An 18,506-nucleotide genomic window follows, 5' to 3' on the forward strand; every position below is an offset into this window, starting at 1 on the left:
GGGGCGGGGTCCCTGGAGGGGCCGGGGCGGGGTCCGAGGCTGGGCGGGGTCAGGGTCCCAGGGGCGTGGCCGTGGTCCTGAAGCCTGACAGGGACCGATCCCGGGGCGGGGTCTGGGGCGGGGCAGGGGCCCCGGGGTCAGGGCGGGGGTCGAGGGGCTCAGAAGCGCTTGTCTTTCACCAGGCCATTCCTCAGCGGCTTCCTGTGGACCAGAACCCAGCCCAAGTCAGCCGACCCCACGCCCCCGACTACCCGCCCGTCTTGCCCTCCACATTTCTTTCCCATCCGGGCGCCGGCTTCGCGCGGTCCCTGCCCACAGGGCCCAAAGACCCCGCGGTGCGCCTGGTGAGCACGTCGTCCCCGTTCTTCCCCACAATTAAACCCTCTTCTCCCCTCCCAGCATCCTTCCTTCCTGGGCCCCGGACAGCCGCTGGAGAGCAAAAGCCACCGACCAGCCTCCGTCTGACTTAACCTCACCGCCTCGACCTGGATAACCCGCCACTTTATCCCCTCCCTTGCCAGGGAGGCAGGGCTGCCCAGAGCCCCCTGCCACGCCCGCCTGGGCAGGCTCCTCCCGGCTCCAGTGGTCCTGGCCGGGTCGGAGCCTAACCAGCAAAGGCTTCCCTGCCCCTGGGATTCGCCATCTACTGCCCACTGTGCATTCTGCCGCAGCCCCAACTTCCCTTCCATGTTCTTAAAACAAGTTATGCGATGTTTTAAAACTCTAATCAGTACGTTAAGTGTCCAGCTTAAGATCCCAGAGAAAGACCCCTAACTTCTAAACAATGTTGGTGGTTTGCACTTTAAAACTATCAAGATGTCTTCTCCTGCACCTCAATTTCCCCCAAATACAACACTGTTCGAGATCTCTCCCGTGCACTGCTGCTCTCTGTAAACTCCATTTTCCCTGCCCGTCTCTGGGGTTCCCACCAGGAGGGGCCCTGCGATCCGCAGGTGTGCCCAGGCCACCCCACAGGACCCGGCAGGAGTTTCTGCCCCTGCTTTTCGCAGCTTTGCTAGTGCTGGGGCTGCATCCTGTTTAATCGGCCGGCCTGCTGGTGCCCAGAGGGCATCTCCCTGCAGCCAAACGGTCATGGCCACTGGCGGTTCCTGTTCCCACTTACCGGCGCTCTTCATGCCTTTGCACATGGTCTGTCTGTTTGTAGAAGTAGGTTCTATAGTCTAGTTTACATACAAATGCATTACGATTTTTGAGCCAGTAATACACCCCCACAACGTAGACATCAGAAAGCACAGAACACTCCACTCCTGAGCCACTCCACGGGGCCCGCCGGTGCTAGCGTCCGTGTGTCCTCACGCAGATACCCGCGGTGCATTCCCATCCCGGCACCCCTCCGTGCGCGGGAGCACTCTAGCTCAGAGATCCTTTCATACGAGAACAAAAGACTTTCCTGGAGAAGACGGTCCTAGTCACTTTCATTGGCTCTCCCCTTGGGCTGAAGCCCCTGGCTGTCCTGTCCTGGGAGGACACCTCTCGTCCCCTGCACCCTCTTCCCCGTGGTAGCTCTTTCTCTCTCTGCCACCAGCAGGAGCCTTTTACCTGTGCGGCCATAGATAAGCCCACGGGAACTCCCATCCGTCCTTTATCTTCTGGCTTTGCCTGATGGTCCTTCAGACAGAGCAGCGGTGGGGTTCCCAACTTCTCGATTCTTCTCATAGTTCAATTGCTGGACGACAGTCTCCCATTTTGGCTGTGGTCTGAATTCTTGGCTTCTGCTTCTGCATCTACATCTCTGATCCACAGGGAGTTTGCCCTGGAGGCTGATGTGAGTTCTCTCCAGATGGCTGCCCTCCGGCGATCTGTATTATCTACTGAAGTTGGATGGACTCAGGTCTGTTCCGTCTATGGACTCAGCTCGGTTCCCGCGCTGTTTTAATTCCTATACTTTTATAGTAAGTTCCATACCTTCAGCGATTGGTACCCCCACTCCATGCCTTTTACCAGTTTTCCTGATGACTCTGGTTGCTTTTTGTGCACAAGCTTCCAAGGGCCCCCTCTCCCCTCAAAACACAGTTAGTATTTGGGGGAGAGTGGCCTCTCTACGATGCCAGGTTTGCACCTTTCTGTTTTGGTGCACACCATAGGGAAGAAATCGGCGAGAGGGAGGCTAAAGGGAGATGAGGCAGGCGGCCAGTCAAGTAGCTTCTGGATGTTTCCTCGAGGACGAGGAGGAGAGGGAGGGAGAGGGGGCTCCCTAGGGTTTTGCAAGGTTTTTTCCCCCCAAGTTGCCATCACCTGCGATGGGCCAACATTCAGGAGAGGCAGTTTGGGGGGTGGGGGGAGTTGGGGCTTGACTTTCGATATTTTAGAAGATGCTTGGAATATCAAGCAGATGCTGGAGACAGAGGATGGAGCTCAGAGGAGCATTGTGAGCCAGGAGAGAAACTGGGGAGTCTGGTGGATGAAGTGAAGGGGCCCTGGGAGAGGGTAGGCCAAAGACGGAGCAAGAACGCACCAGAATCAGGGCGAAAAGGGGCCCTTGGGAAGTGGGGAGCAGAGGAGACTGGTGGGCGTGTGACGGGGCGCTGGATTGGGTGTGGGGTTTCTTATGGCGGTGACGAAAATGTTCTAAGACTGTGGTGACGGTTGCAGAATTCTGTGAAAGGAGGGAAAACACTGAATTCTACACAGTAAGTGGGCGAGTTGTATGGTGTGAGATGCTATCTCGATAAAACTATTATTGAAAAAAAAAGATGGTGAGGTGACCCCAGTTTAGCAGCAATAACGGCTGGGTGGAGCCGGACAGGAGGGGTCTCAGGGGGCGGTGGGAGGAAGGTTCCAGGATGGAGGGGAGGGAGGAGCCGTGCTGTGGAGGGGGACGAATGGGCCAGGCTGGCGGGGTAGGGCCGAGAGAGCGGCTTCTCTCCAGGATGGGGACGATCTTGAGCAGGAAAGAGTGTGGACACCCCTGGCCCGGGATGGTGGCCTTGGAGGGAGACAGGACGTCCACTGAAGCAGCCGGACAGTGCGAGGGTGGATGTCCTCACCTGGCCACTCCTGCCTTCTCGGGGACACAGAGGTCAGGTCACCGGTGGAGGGGACAATGATGAGGGCAGTTGGTGGCCGAGGAGGAGTGGGCACGTTGGCACTGCATGGGCGGCACCAAGGGTGCTCTGGCCCATGGTGGCGCAGCAGCAAGGGCCAGAGGTGCGGGTCACAGCTCTTCAGAGGCCGTGGAGCAGCCACAAGTGCAGTGGAGGTGGAAGCGGGTGTACGAAGACGAGGGTGTCATCTGGCAGGTCAGCTGAGGGCCCCTCGATGGCCAGTGGTCCCGGCAGCCCCCCGAGAGGATGACGGGGGCTTCCGACAGAGGTGCCTGGTCATGACCAGGGCATGGGGACCAGCCCAGCGGGCTGAAGGCGTCGGTCCAGGAGGGTGGTCTGCCAGATGACCAGGGGCCCCGTGGGGGGATCAGAAGAGAGAACCAGCTTGGGGTGGGGGGCCCAGGATTCGAGAGCCACTGGGGAAGCAGGAAGGAAGACAGGGGGGCTGAGGAGGGGCCGGCGCTGCTTAGTCACCACATGATTTGTGTCTGACTCTTGAATTACTTCAAAGTGGTTCTTGTCAGTTTTCTTACCATTTTCAAACCTGAGTTTGCGTCTATACGGTCTGCATGATCCTGGTTCTGCGAGACTGGGGTTTCCCCTGGGGCTTGGCTTGGTCAATTTTGAGAAACGCTCCTGTGTGTAAGAACATCTGTTCACTCTGCTTCTCTGCTGCTCCATGAGCACGAGCCTGGACCACCTCCCATGGCCCCGGCTCCCTGAGCTTCATGGCTGCGTCATGCGGAACGTTCCAGATCAAGAATTACACCTGGATTTCTCTTCCTGTCCTTTTACTGGCAACTTTTGCGTACCATGGAGATGAAGTCTTTTAATCAGTATAGAGGTGGATTTAAAAAAAGAACCCAATCTCGTGACTGTCAGGCTTATTCCATGTATGCTTATTTGAATGCCTAATATTTGAGATTCTACCCTTATTTTATTTTGCATTTATTTTTGTGTTTTTTTGTTTCATTCTCCCTCTACGCTGTAACAGTGTTAACAAAAGTACTTAGTACAGCCTAAAGGTAACCCCAGCCTCTTGTAAAATGCAAAGCCCCAAACCTGTTTCAATAATGTTTGATACTTCAGTTCTAATTTTTTTAATCTCTCAAATTAGGCATTTAAACATTTTTACCCAGATATGTGTCAATTTCTCTGCTGACCTACCTCTTGGGATAGTCTCCTGTTTTCTGAAATATGTGTGTAGAGAAGATGTGACGGTGGTCAACTTTCTCAGATTTTGTTCCTGAGGGTGTTCTATCTCTTGAAATTGTGAACGAAATTCTCAGTTGCTTGTTACTTCCTTTCAGCACCTGAGGGGCTATGTTACCCCCAGTCCTCCAGATCCTTGGTTGCGGGCAGTCTGCCATTATTTTGTAGGTCATCTCTTCCGTTCTGGGGCTCTTTGGCGTTTTCACTATGATGTGTCAGGGCATGGATGCCTTTTTATTCATCCTGCTTATGATTTCTGTCTTGTCACTTTCTGGAAAATCCTCAGCATTATGTCTTCTCATCTTGTCTCTCCCTGCTTGTCTCCTGTTAGAACTCCGCTAGACTAGATAATTCTTAGAATTCTAGCTTTCATATTTCCCATCTGTTTATGCTGCATTTTGGGTAATTTCTTCACAGCTTTCAACTGACTGATGCTCTCTCCAGCTGCTTCTACTCATTTGAACCTTATCATCTCCAGTAGGTTAAGAGGTGGTCCCTGAAAAGCTATGTCCACGTCCTAATCTCTGGAACCTGTGAATGCGACTTTATTTGGAAAAAGTCTTTGCAGATGTAATTAAGTGAAAGAATCTGGGGTGAGATCATACTGGATTTAGGGTGGGCCCTAAATCCAATGACCAATATCCTTCTAAGAAAGAAGAGCCAGAGAGAAGAGAAGGCCACGTGAAGATGAAAGAGGGAGATTGGGGCGCAGCCACAAGCCAAGGGAGCCCTGGAGCCCCCGAAGCTGGAAGAGACAAGGAAGGTTCCTCCCTAGAGCCGCCAGAGGGACACGGCCCTGCAACACTTGGATTTCAGATTTCTGGCCTCCAGAACTGTGAGAAAATAAATTTCTATTGTTTTAAGCCACCCAGTTTGTGGTCATTTGCTACAACGGCCCCCCAAAACTAATATAACATCCAGTGCCATTTTTGATGGTCTCTCATGCCTTTTATTTTTTTAATGAACTTTTAATTTTAGAATAATTTGAGATTTGCAGAAGCCTTGCAAAGATAGTACAGAGCTTCCCCGAATGTGAACGTCTTATACTTCCACAGTACATCTGCTACGAAACCAACGCTGGGACACTGCCATGAACTAAACCGTAGACGCCATTTCGATTTCACTAGTTTGTCCAAGGTGTTGTTCTTCTGGGTCAGGATCTCACACTGCATTCAGTCATCACATCTCCTTAGTCTCCTCTGATCTGGGACAGTTCCTCCGTCTTCTTTGTCTCCATGACCTGGCGGTTTTGAGGTGTCCTGACCAGCTCTGCTGTATTCGCATTGCGTTTTAGCCCATCCCGTTTCATACCCACCTGCACTAACTCCAGCCATCCTTGAGGAATCAAGTTCTGCTGGTGGTGCCCACGGGGTCGACCATGGCAGCGTGTCCCCTGGTACACTCTGTCATTTCCACGCAGAGGAAATGTTGGGACATCCTAGTGGAGGAGCAGGCGGGGTGCCAGCCCCCCAGCCTACATTCTGGCCCATTCTCAGGGGAGATCAAACAGGTGGGGCCGGGGGCTGGCCTGCCTTTGCCATGGGCTTTGAATTTACAAGGACATCTTCACCAGAAGTTCACCGTTTTACAGAAAGAAGATCCTTCCAATTTTTAGATTCAGCCAAGCAAGTGCTTGCCCTCCCCCAGCCCTGGAGTTCTCTTTAGCCACGGCTCCTTCTGGAAGCCTCTGAGGATGGGTCAGACTCCTTGGTGAGACCTCACCAATGTCTCTGCAGAATTCCCAACTCACGTTCCCTGGACAGTGATGATCCATCACCCCCCAAACTAGACTCCCACACTGCCCCCGTCTGCGTGCACAGCCCTGCCCCAAGTGCCATCTTGGTGAACGGCAGCTTGAGGCAGAAGTCTGGGTCGTCTCTGATTCTTTTATTTCTGTTTCACCTACATCCAAAGAGAGTCTGGTTGGTTCTACAACAGAGTTGGGATCTGACCACCGGGGCGACCTCACCTGCTGCCCAGTCCTCTCATGTCGTCCCCACTCACCTGCCTGATCCCTCTCCAGCCCGGGCACTGGCTTTTTGGCTTCGGCACACCTCGCCTGTGGTCTCATGCTTGGCGGATGCAAAGTGCTTCTGTTTATTAGACCCAGCCTCAAGAGCCCTCCTGGGTCCCACCCTCCGCTCTGGCAATGCCCCAGTTCTTTGCTCCCCATCTCGTGTCTTTCAAGGAGGTTTTGAAAATCTCTGCTTCGCTCATCCTCCTGGCCACCCATTCCAACTCACCTCATCAAGCTCTGAGCCCACTGCTTCCCCAAAACCACCTTTCCCAGGGTGGTCGCTGATGATGCCCCAGATGCCAAATCGGAGGGTGCGCAGGGCTAGTACCCTGTGGGCCTGCAGCAGCCTCTCGCCTGGCGCCGGCTCCAACAGCCCTCACAATGGCCTCGTCACGATGCTCCCTACACCCTGCTGGTCGCCCAAACCTGCCTCTGCTCGCTCCCGGGGCCCCTCCAAGCCGGGGGCTTTGGACACCATCTGGCTCACATTCCAAGGCTGTTGAGTCCCGAGGGCCCTACCTCCAGGATGCCTGACGAGGCTCCTTCTTCTCTTCTTTCCTAGGACTCCCACCTGGGCCAGACTGCACCTGAGCCCCTAGCCCCAGATCCTGCTTGGCTGACCAGTGGGCTGCCCTGCTGGACCTTGAGGCCAAGGAGCATCAGCATAGACAGAGCGTGGCCTCTCCAGGCTGCCTGTGGCACCCCCTCATCCCACCTCCACTGCCACCTGCTTAGAGTTTACTGTCTGGTCTGGCCAACGGCTGTTCCTCACCACCCCCAGGGCCCTCGCTCACCTGCTCTGGCACTGCTCCCACCACCAAGACCCTGATTCTCACCGCTCACCCCAGACCTCCTACCCTATTCCTCACTGTCTGTCCTTACAGCATCTAACTGTCACCACATCATCCACGTCTTTATTACAGTCTCTGATCTGGACGTTAGGCTCCAGTGGGCCACATTGGCTTCGGCCTCATCTGCTGCTGTGTCTCCCGGGCCCGCCCACAGAACACGTGCTCAGAGGGACAGATGTGGCTAAAGGAATGAATCCGGGGCGGCGGCCCCTCCACACTCACTCAGCTTTGCTGGGCTTGGGGCTTGGAGCCTCCGCTGCATCGTATTCCCGCACATCCTTCACCTCACGCACCTGGCCCATCAACACTTTGGCAGCAAAAGCCACGATGTACTGTGGGAGAGGAAGGCACAGGTGAGAAAACATCCTTCCCGACGGTGCCACCCTCTTGGTGGCCCTGTGCTCTGGCCAGAGGTCCTCTGCACCTGCTGTTCCTCGATGCCTAACATGCCCCACCTGGGCGGGCCTGAGAAGGGCCTGCATGACCACTGCCTGGGGACAGGCTCGGGGACCAGGACAGGCCTGCTGGCTGAGGAGGAGCACTGGGTGATGAGCTGCGGGCGGCCGACTCACCAGGAACCAGTAGAGGTTCAAGATGGTGAGCACCAGCAGGAGTGCGTTGAAGAAGAAGTAGAAGGGGATGTCAGGCACCAAGCGCAGGCTGCAGTGGCTCGTGGCATACAGGACCTTGAGTGGGAACCAGTAGAGGCGGAACCAGAACCTGCAGGGGGAGGAGACGGGTTGGGGAGGCTGTGGGGGAGAGGGGGAGGGTGGCCCCACCAGGTCCTTGTCCTGTCCCATCTGGACTCATCCATCTGTCCCTGCACATCCCCACACATCCCTGAGCCCTTGCACCATCCTTGTCCACCCCCGCCCAGCTGTTTCCATTCCTGCTCTGTTCAGCTCAACTCCCCCTCTTCCCAACTCAGGCCTCCCCTGCCCTGCCAGCCCTGCCCACCCACCAGGACCCACCTCCTTCCAGCCTGGCCCCACCCCTCCCCACAAGCCCCACTCCCTTCTCTGCTGGCCCCACCCCTCCCACAAGCCCTGCCTCCTTCCTGCCTGGCCCCACCCCTCCCCACAAGCCCTGCCTCCTTCCAGCCTGGCCCCGCCCCTCCCCACAAGCCCTGCCTCTTTCCTGCCTGGCCCCACCCCTCCCCACAAGCCCTGCCTCCTTCCAGCCTGGCCCCACCCCTCCCACAAGCCCTGCCTCCTTCCAGCCTGGCCCCACCCCTCCCACAAGCCCTGCCTCCTTCCAGCCTGGCCCCGCCCCTCCCCACAAGCCCTGCCTCCTTCCTGCCTGGCCCCAACCCTCCCCACAAGCCCTGCCTCCTTCCAGCCTGGCCCCACCCCTCCCACAAGCCCTGCCTCCTTCCAGCCTGGCCCCACCCCTCCCACAAGCCCTGCCTCCTTCCAGCCTGGCCCCGCCCCTCCCCACAAGCCCTGCCTCCTTCCTGCCTGGCCCCAACCCTCCCCACAAGCCCTGCCTCCTTCCAGCCTGGCCCCACCCCTCCCACAAGCCCTGCCTCCTTCCAGCCTGGCCCCACCCCTCCCACAAGCCCTGCCTCCTTCCAGCCTGGCCCCGCCCCTCCCCACAAGCCCTGCCTCCTTCCAGCCTGGCCCCGCCCCTCCCCACAAGCCCTGCCTCCTTCCGGCCTGGCCCCAGCCCTCCCCACAAGCCCTGCCTTCTTCCTGCCTGTTTCCGCCCCTCCCCACAAGCCCTGCCTCCTTCCTGCCTGTTCCCGCCCCTCCCCACAATCCCTACCTTCTTCCAGCCTGACCCCACCCCTCCCCACAATCCCCACCTCCTTCCTGCCTGGCCCCGCCCCTCCCCACAAGCCCTGCCTCCTTCCTGCCTGGCCCCGCCCCTCCCCACAAACCCTGCCTCCTTCCTGCCTGGCCCTGCCCCTCCCCACAATCCCTACCTCCTTCCAACCTGGCCCCGCCCCTCCCCACAATCCCCAGCTCCTTCCTGCCTGGCCCCGCCCCTCCCCACAATCCCTACCTCCTTCCAGCCTGGCCCCGCCCCTCCCCACAAGCCCCACCTCCTTCCTGCCTGGCCCCGCCCCTCCCCACAAGCCCTGCCTCCTTCCCTGCCCTCTCACCAGCTGAGGCTGAAGCTGAGGCAACCCAGGTCGGCTGCCAGAGCGTGCAGCCGGTGGTGGGAGCCTCCGCGAGACTTGAAGTAGACATTGAGCTTGGTGAACTCCAGCTGCACGTCGCTGATGTCATGTAGGAAGAGCACAAGGATGCCCACATTGTGGTACCTGGGCAGTGCAGTGGGAGAGAAGAGAAGGCAGGTTACACTGGGGACCCCCGCCCCGCACTGAGGCTCTCGAGCACAGGCCCCCTTGGCTGCACCTCCAGGCTTCCCATGGGCCCCTTCAGAGCCATCCCCCCACCATGCCAAGTCAGGGGCAGCACCCGGGCTGTACCTGACCCATGACAGCCCCACTGGGACCCTCACCCTCCCCATCTCACTGTCCCCCGATGACCTAGGAGCCTCGCTGGAAGTGCCTAGTCTGGTCCCTCCTCATCTCCGTGACCTCTGACCCTCCATGACCTCTGGACCTCACAGGCCTGGACCATTCTATGTCCAGATCTCCCACCAACTCATCCCTCGCTTTGAACACCACTGCCATGCTGAGAGTCCCAGGTTTATACATTTAACCTAAACGTGGCTGCAAGCTGCAGACTTGCCTAGGAAAGGCTGAGTCCCCACTAGGATCTAAAGAGCCTGAAGGCCGCTCCCTGTCCCTCACCAGTGTTCCACCTTACAGCTGCTTGGGCCAAGGGGCCTGAATTCAGCCTGGACGTCGCGGTGCACCTCTCTCACCATGTCTCCATCCCCACTCTGCCCTCAGCTCACGCTCCTGCCTCAGGCCCTTTGCACGTGCTGTTCCCATCCCCCAGCATGCGCCTCCCCGGTGTTCACAAAGCCTTCCTTCACCTCCTTTCAGTCTGTGCTCCCCTGTCACCCAGACCACCCCATCTAAACTTCACCACCTCGCCAGTGCTCATCTTCCCATGTGATTATTCTCTATAGTTATCACTTTCAAACACATTGCTAGTTCTTTTCTTTCATTCCCTTTTTTTTTTTTTGGTTTTATCATCTGATTCTACCCTCTAGAGCAGTGCTAACAAAATTTTCTAGAGTGATGGGAATGTTCTAAACCTGTGCTGTCTAATATGGGAGCCACCAGGCACCTGTGGCCACTGAGCAGCTGAAATGTGGCTAGTGTGGCTGAGGAACAGAATGTGTGATTTTATTTAAGTCTCACTAAAGTTGCAATAGCCACCTGTGGCCAGCAGCCACTGTACTGGAGAGTGCGACAGAGCAGCTAGTCCCATAGGAATAGCACGCGAGCTGTTTATGTCATTTTATAAAAGCTTGTCCATCGGCCACATTAAAAAACAGGAGAGAGAAAATTAATTTTAATAATGTATTGTAATTAACTCAGTAAATCCAAAATATTGTCATTTCCACATGTAATCGATATAACAATAGGATTGGCGAGATATTTTCACTTTCCTTTGCCTTTGGAATTGGGGTGGATTTCACACATACAGCAGGTGGTGGTTTGGACAGGCTCTGTCCAAAGTGCTCAGTGGCCACACCTGATGACCACAGTGGCCTCTAGAACAACAGGGTTTGTCTGTTGTGTTCATGGCTGTGCCGCCAGCAGCACCTGCTATGTGACCTGGCTGAGGGTGCCATCCAGGCGAGGTGGAGGGAGTGGGTGGGCCAGGGGCGGGGTGGTGACTCTGCACCTGTTTCACCCATCCCTTCCGAGTCTCTGTCTCTGGAACCCTCCTCCATGGACATCCCCATCGCCTCCCAGGCATTAGCCTCTGCCCCATGCCAGCCTCTACCCAGTGCCCACGCAGTGCCCTCTGCCCTTCTGGACTCACCGGAAGGCGTAGGAGGAGACGATGAGGACCAGGGTGACCACGTGGTGGACGAGCATGACCACTGAGTCCTTGCGCCAGGCGTCCATGTACAGCGTGGCATAGATGGAATGGCCGTAGAAGCTTCCCTGCAGCAGGTAGGCAGCTGCGATGTCCCGTGGTATCGCCATGCCCGGTGTCCAGTCTGAGGAGAGCCAGCCAGCGCCACCAGGGACCTGTAGGGCCTCTGGGACCCTGAGTGCCCCCACACGCCCCCTCAAGCCAGGCACACTCCTCTGCATGCCAGGGCACACCCCACGTCTCCGTAGGTGTACTGGCTGCTGGTTTTCTGTTCCCAATTTTCTACCTGTTGTTTTTTATGAACAGGCGTTACTTTTTAGAACAGCTCTAGATTTATAGAAAAAGGTGATCCTTCCCCTTAAATCGGTCCCTTGCAGGATTTCCAACTCTGCCCCAGCCCCCCTTCCCATCTTCTCTTATTTCTCAGGCTCTTTTGAGCCAGCTCAGATGCCCTGTCCTGGGCAGCCCACTCCCGGCAAATCCGCAACCTGATGGAGGCTGCCCCTGGCCTCGCCATGATGGTCTGAGCAGCTGAGGCGGAAATCTGACCTGCTGACGCCGCTGAGTGTGGGCTCTCCCACTGAGCGGGCCCTGGCTCCCCTCCCCTCCTCTAGCCTCCCCATTCCTCCTGGCACCTGTGCCCACCGTTCCGGTGACACTGACCCCCCGGCTCTCCCCACCACCTCCATGTCCTCTCCTCAGGCCATCACCAACGGCCAAGGGCTCTGCCTGCATCGACCTGGAACTCTCTGGATTGTGCCCTGTTCTCTGGTGGCTCCCTCTCTGCCCACCCCCCAAACAGCTTCCTTGGGCTCCATCCAGGGCCTCCTGTCCCCAACCCCTGCCTCAGGGACCTGGAGCAGACCCTCACGTCCCGCTGGAGCCCTAGACTCCTGCTGTGCCCCCACCTCAGTGACAGCCATTCATCTGTGCCCAGGCTCCTCCCACAACCAGGATTCACTTGGACGTCTACCCGAGGGCCCTCCTTCGGTCCATGCCTCTGCTCACGTCCCCCCGCCCCCACCACCCACCGTGGTCCAGGCACCACCGTGTCACGCCCAGCGCTGCCCCAGGTCCTCCAGCCTCCAGAGCCAGTTCCTGCCTGTCCACTCTCCCCACGGTGGCCTCAACGGCTATGAATACCCAGACCTCGTGACCCAGTAATTCCACGCCTAGGTACGTTCCCAAGAGAAGTGAAAACAGGGACTCACACACGTGTGTTCACAGCAGCACTCGTCACAATCACCAAAAGGGGAACAACTCAGATGTCCATCAATGGATGAACAAAATGTGGTCCATCCACACAATGGAATATTACTCAGCTACAAAAAGGAATGAAGCTCTGACATGCTACAACACAGATGAGCCTTGAAAACATTGTGCTGAGTGACAGAAGCCAGACACAAAAGGCCACACGGTGTGGGATCCCATTTATATGAAACATCCAGAACAGACAAATCCATAGAGATGAAAAGTGTAATAGTGGTTGTCAGGGTCTGGGGGAGGAGGATGGGGAGTGGCTGCTCACAGGGACGGAGTCTCCTCTTGAGGTAATGACAATGTTCTGGAATTAAATAGAGGTGATGGTTGCACAACATTGTGAATGTACTAAAGACCACTGAATTGTTCACTTTAAATGGTTCATTTTTAAAAATTGTGGTAAAAATATATATAACATAAATTTTACCACCGTAACCATTTTTAAGTTCAGCGGCATTAAGCACATTCACATTGGCGTGCAGCCATCCCCACCATCCACCTCCAGAACTTGTTCATCGTCCCAAACTGAAACTCTGTGCTCGTTAAGCACTCGCTCCCCATCCCCCTCCCCCAGCCCCTGGCACCCTCCATCCTACTTTCTGTCTCTGTGAATCTGACTCCCCTAGGGACCTCATGTAAGTGGACTCACGCAGTATTCGTCTTTTTGTGACTAAAACGGTTAATTTTATATTATGTAAATTTCACCTAATAAAAAAAGGAAAACTGCTCAGAGATCAGATCTCACCCCCCCCACTTCAATACGTTCAGGGGCTCCCCAAAGCTCGACAGCAAAACTCACACTCCCGGCTAGGCTGTCACCCCGAGCTGCGTCCTCAACCACATGGAAACTCTGCAGCCGGTGCCCAGTCCCCACCTGCCAGGTCCCTCTGTCCCTCTTCAGCCCGAGGCACCCAGAAGGAAGGGACACAAAGGTGCCTTGAGGCACAAAGTCCACTGTGGAAACAGGACATCATCACCTTTTTCCCCCATTGCACTGGCAAGACTGTGACAGCAGGTGAGCGTCCCCCTCTAGCCTCAGGCCCCAGATCTGGGCTGGGGGGAGAGAGGGGCACGATTCACCATCCAGACTGCGTCTGCACCTCCCCACACGTTGGGGGGCCTCCAACCTCCAACCTCTTCTCCACACACGTCCCACCTGCTGCTCTGGATGCCCATGCACCCCTGCCACATCCCCCTCCCCGACCTCCTTTATCAGCCTCCTGGACATCCCATACCCAGCTTCTGGTCTCCCCCAAACCAGCCTCCTGGCTCCCCAGACCCTAGCGTCATCCCCACCCTCCCTCTCTCTCACACCCATCTCTGGTTTGGCATGAAACCTATCAGCTCTGCCTTCAAAACTTTTCTCAAATCAGCCACTTCTGCCCCCCACAAGGCCCTCTCGTGTCCCAGCCCTGCCCTTGGCCCCTCCTCAGATCATCTGCATTGGCCAGGGTCCTGTCCATGTCCCTCCTCTGCTCACAGCCCCTGGCACACACCCTTGCTGCCCGGCCGCCCTCCTGGCCCCTCCCTTGGCAGGGTGTGCTCACTGCTGCTCCTGGTCCCCCCAGGAGAGCATCTGTCTGACACCAGCCTTTGTATCTCCTGTCTGCTCCAGGCTCTTTCCGGTCCCCACTCAAAAGTCACCTTGGGTGGGACTGTCCCCATCCCTGTAGAAAATACCGCCCTCCCCACCTCCCAGACAGCCCATTTCTCCTCTCCTCTCCCCACCCAAGTTTTCTCATCAGCCGTTATCGCTGTGAACAGATTTCGTATTTCACTGCCTGTTGCCCTGAAACACGGGGGCGGGGGGCTTTCTCTGATCTGCTTACTGCTTGTGTCAACACAGTGCCTGGTACGCAGTGGGTACCCAATAAATGCACATGCAAAGAAGCAGCTAACTTGCAAGCATGTTATTGTAGCATAATTTATAAGAATAAGCCAGAGGCAACTCCACGCCCAAAACTTTGAGAGTTCGATTATGGTTCATTTGCATAAAGGGAATTGCACGAGCTAAAACCTCCCCTCTAGGACTGACCACATGGGAAACGACCGTGTGCTCCGTGAGAAAAGTGGCCGTATGGGTGCATGGTCCCACGGTCCCACGCTCCCAAGAAGACACACAGGTGCCAAGTAAATCCAGTGTTTCTCACCAGGACCCTGTAACACAGGGCTCCGTGCCTGGCCCCCCAACAGGAGCACTGGGCTCAGTGCCATCAGGAGCCCTCTCAGGCTTTTCATGTCACACAGCAGGAAACACGCCCACGTGTATCCGTGATACACGGCCTGGGGGGTCAGCACAGGAGGAGGAAAGCCTGAGCCCCCATCGCACACAGGTTTTCTATACCGGCCTACCCACTGGTGAGAGAGGAAATGCAGTCACCTTCCTGTCCGTCCCCCTAGAGCTCAGGCCTGGACGACCCCCACATCTAATCCAATCAATGCAGCCACTTCTCACCATCTTTATCTCCTCACCAAGCTGGTCCAAGCCACATAGGTACCCCCATCACCCCCGCTACTCCCAGGTCCTGCTGCCCTCCACACGTAAGACTTGTCTGTCCCCAGACGGCAGCTAGAGAGAGCTTTTTATAATCCGTAGACCCATCCCATTCAGAGTGAAACTCGAACTCCTGCCACACTCCTCTCATCCTCAGGCATCAAGCTCCTGCATGCCCCAGGGCCTTTGCACTTGCTGTTCCTGACACCTAGAATGCCCGCCTGGGCCCATACAAGGGGTCACCTCTTCCAGGATGCCTCCCTGAGCCCTTGTAGGGCCAGGTGCCCCCTTCTCTGCCTCTAGGGCCCCTTGACGGCCTTTGTCTCGGGGCAGACACCCAGCATGGGATGACTGATGAGTGTCCGGCTCCTCCATGTATCCTTCTCCATGTTTAGAGCAGAGCCTCCCCCACTCCATCCCACAGGACCCCTACCGTAGAAGACGGAGGGCGGGTCGTGAAAGAAGGGGTAGTCGGTGCCGAAGAGCAGGTAGGCACTGTAGCTCCAGGCGCCCAGGTAGAAGAGAAACTTCCAGGCGCTTTCAGGCATCTTGGCGGCATCTCTAGGCTGGAGGCGGCACCACTTGGCCAGGGGCTACAGGTGAGAAGGCGGGCGGCCATCAGCGCCGGGGGCCAAGGGCCACTCCTCCAGGATGGGGAAACCAAGGCCCAGAGACTCCCCAGCTCGGGCAGTGTCGGGGAGGGCTGGGCCCCGGTACCCACAGCCGCCTGGAGCATAACCAGAGCCCACGTGGGCCTGCCAAGGGCTAAACTTAGTGCCCAGCTGTCCGGCGGCGGTATGGGGAGGGGAGTGAAGGGGGGACCTGAGGGGAATGTGAAGGCAGGCTGTGAGGGCCAGGAGGGGGCATGGGGGACAAAAAGCAAGGAAGACTAAGGCGGTCAGCCCAGGGGAGTCAGAGGCTTGGGAGTCACAGGGGTAGCTGAGAGTGTAACAAAGAGGGGGCCAGATCAAAGAGAAGACACGGAGGGGCTGTAGGATGAACTGGGGAAGAGAACGTGGAACAGAATACACGGCATGTGGGGGATGCAGGGGGCTGGAACCCCAAGTGATCCCCATGGGGGAGAAACTTGAGGGGAAGGGGGTGCCTCGGAAGAATTTGGGGATACCAGGGAAGACCAGGGGGCTGGAGAAGATAGGGTGAGTAGGTAGGGGAGGACGTGGAAACGTGGGGGGACAAAGGAGGCGAGAATTGGGCTAGAAGGAAAAAGGGGGGTCAGGGAGCAAATGTCACAGGAGATGGGGGGACCTCTGGGGACATCAGGGAGGACACCAGGGGAAGTGCAGCCTGCAATGTGAGGCAGAGAGGAATTTGAGGGGCCCAAGACCCTGGGGGAGGGGCTCCAGAGCTGCCAGCCAAGCCCTGCCCCTTCCCTCCGCAGGAGAGGCTGAGGGAGGTGGAGCACCAACAGTTGCCATGGAGACAGCCAGAGCCAGCTCATAACCCTTGGCAACCAGTCGGCTGCCAAGAAGATGAGCTTTGGAGGCCGGGGCAGCCCCTCTGCGGGTTTCTTGGGAACGGCGAGTCTCGAATTGGGGCAAGAGCCCCACCAGAGCTTCGGAAGGAGGACCAGGGGCAACAGCCTGACCTCTGGGGATTCCAAAAGCGAGGGAGCATGTGGTTTTGCTCTCCCACACCCAGCTTCCTCAGGAACATGAGAAGAGAGCCCACTCTACCCTGGTAATCCCAGAGTGACCACATCCCTCTCCCGAGCTCTGCCCTTTGTCCTCCTGGACCTCGCCCTTCCCAGCTGGAAACTGGGAAGATGGGGGAGTAACAAAGCCAGATTGGGACCATGGCTGACCTATGGAGAGACCCTCGTCATGCCTGCCTCCCATTCCCGGGAGCAGGGTGGTGGCCAGGATCCCTTCCCCACGTGAGTGATATGGGGATGGGGGTGGGGACAAGGGCAGCCAGACCACATCCCATCCCCGACTTAACAAGGGCCCGCCTCTTCCCGGCCAACAGAGAAAGGCCCCTTTGTTGGCGCCGGGCGCTCTGTCCCTGCACCCCCTGCCACCTCCAGCCAGACTGGGGTGGGGTGCCCCAGCCGGTCGGTCCGCGGGGGAATCGCAGCCCAGCTGGGAGCCCAAACGCCTTCCCAGCAGCACTCATAGCAGCTGCCACAGCAGACCCCTCCCCAAGTATGGGATGAAGGCCAGGCGCCAATGTCAGCCCCGTGGTCACTCTCTGGCCGGGGCGCTGGCCTCCCCGGGCTCGCTGGGAATTCGGTCGCGGCCCCTTGGAGGCAGCACAGTCCAGCTCCGAAGACCCAGGCCGTCCCACCTCCCCAAGGCTACGATCACTGGGGTGGCCGGGGAGCTCAAGCCTTTGTCTCCCGTGGTCGGAGGGTGGCGCTGACTCCAGACAGGCGCGAAGCAGCGACCGGGCAGCTCCTGCCGCTTCCGGATAGCAGCGGACAGTCGGCCCCGCCGCCGCCGCCGCCGCCGCACGGACCCAGGTCCCGCTCCGGTTCCGAGCGCCACCCGCAGGGCCCAGAAGCCCAAGGTGCAGGCGGCCCCTATGCGCCGAGCCCTCCCCGCCTGCATTCCTCCGTCGCCGGCTCGGCCCTGCTCGAAAGAGTGCGCGGCGGAACGGGCCCTCTGACTGCCCAGGACCCCCTTATTCGGCATTGACCGGAATGGCTCAGCCCCAGTTCTCCCACATCTCCAACACCCTACTCGTATCAGGGTCTTCACTTCCTGGGCTTCCCCCAGCTCGGCCACACCCCCACATCCACCCCCACCCCCACCCCGCACTGACCGAAAGGGGAGCGCGGGGACCCAAGATTCCGCGGTCGAGCTCCTCCAGCCCGAGGCCCCCCATGTTTCAGTGACCCCAGCCCCCACAGAGCGGCCCGGGGTCCCCCGGGCCGGGGCCCCCTAATATCCCAGCTCTCCAGCCCAGGGCCCCCGCGTCCCGGCCCCCAACAGCACTGACCCGAAAGAGGCGCGCGGTGGCCACCGAGCGCAGCGCCGTCCAGCCGAGCGCGCCGAGCGCCAACAGCAGCAGCTCGGGCGGCGCCAGGTGCGCGTGCTCGGCCAGGCCGCGGCGCGCCAGTTCCCAGCCGCAGTCCGCGCAGCCCCGCGCCGCCGCCAGCGCGCTGCCCCAGCCGCGCTGCACCAGCTGCGCGTAGCTCGGCATGGGCTCGGGCCCCGCCGGCCCCGCCGTGGTCCCCGCTGCCGCCATGCCTCCTGTCCGCCGGCCGTCCCCGCCGCCTGCGCCCGTCCGCGGTGGCCGCCAGAACCGCGCGCCCCGCGTCACGCGCCGCAGCTGGGCTGGGGGCGCGCCGGCCGGAGCGCGGGGGACGGAGGGGCGGGGCCGTCGCAAGCTCCGCCCCGGCGAGGACGCGGGGCCCTAGCGTGGCGTCCGCGAGCTGGGGGCCACACGGGTGCTGGGTCCCCCGCAGGCAGCGGCGGGGATCACAGGCGGATAAGTCCCGGAGTTACTGCGCCGCGTCTTGGCGGCGGGCCCGCGCACCAGCCCATTCCCCAGCCGAAGAATCGGAGGTGCAGAGGGCGGGAGGACGGAGTCGGCCCAGCGCCTCCTCGGCCTGGACCCGTGCAGGCCAGGCGCGACCCCGTGTCCCCACTCCCTATCCCCGCCCCAGAGCGCCTGTGC

The 18,506-nt window shown here is 58.6% G+C and overlaps 1 protein-coding gene across 6 annotated transcripts; it reads right to left on the reverse strand.

Annotated features, from left to right (window-relative positions):
* Nucleotides 1-135: 135 nt before the first annotated feature.
* Nucleotides 136-18,440, reverse strand: CERS1 (ceramide synthase 1). 6 transcript variants are annotated; one of them, XM_058563820.1, is made up of 8 exons: nt 17,826-18,439; nt 15,301-15,460; nt 11,057-11,237; nt 9,250-9,411; nt 7,718-7,865; nt 7,368-7,477; nt 5,593-5,680; nt 1,758-5,517 (listed from the first exon to the last, which is right to left on the reverse strand). In XM_058563820.1, the coding sequence occupies exons 1-8, from the start codon at nt 18,072-18,074 to the stop codon at nt 5,467-5,469; spliced, it is 1,149 nt and encodes a 382-aa protein (XP_058419803.1). In that variant the 5' UTR covers nt 18,075-18,439; the 3' UTR covers nt 1,758-5,466. The 6 variants fall into 6 exon arrangements, with proteins under 6 accessions (XP_058419805.1, XP_058419807.1, XP_058419803.1 ...); XM_058563822.1 differs by lacking the exons at nt 1,758-5,517; nt 5,593-5,680 and adding an exon at nt 136-201 and having other exon boundaries at nt 17,826-18,178; XM_058563824.1 differs by lacking the exon at nt 5,593-5,680 and having other exon boundaries at nt 242-1,781; nt 17,826-18,440.
* Nucleotides 18,441-18,506: the final 66 nt, after the last annotated feature.

The sequence above is a fragment of the Diceros bicornis genome, chromosome 20, assembly GCF_020826845.1.
Source record: "Diceros bicornis minor isolate mBicDic1 chromosome 20, mDicBic1.mat.cur, whole genome shotgun sequence".
Lineage (NCBI taxonomy): Eukaryota > Metazoa > Chordata > Mammalia > Perissodactyla > Rhinocerotidae > Diceros > Diceros bicornis.

Bases quoted from the DNA above. Each gene is read 5' to 3' on its own strand.
- CERS1 (XM_058563819.1), bottom strand. From the start codon at position 18,074: ATGGCGGCAGCGGGGACCACGGCGGGGCCGGCGGGGCCCGAGCCCATG. The intron at 7,478-7,717 runs GTGAGTCGGCCG...CCTCTCCCACAG, and splicing joins TGAACCTCTACTGGTTCCTG to TACATCGTGGCTTTTGCTGC. The intron at 5,681-7,367 runs GTGAGTGTGGAG...TGGAAATGACAG, and splicing joins CCCAAGCCCAGCAAAGCTGA to AGTGTACCAGGGGACACGCT.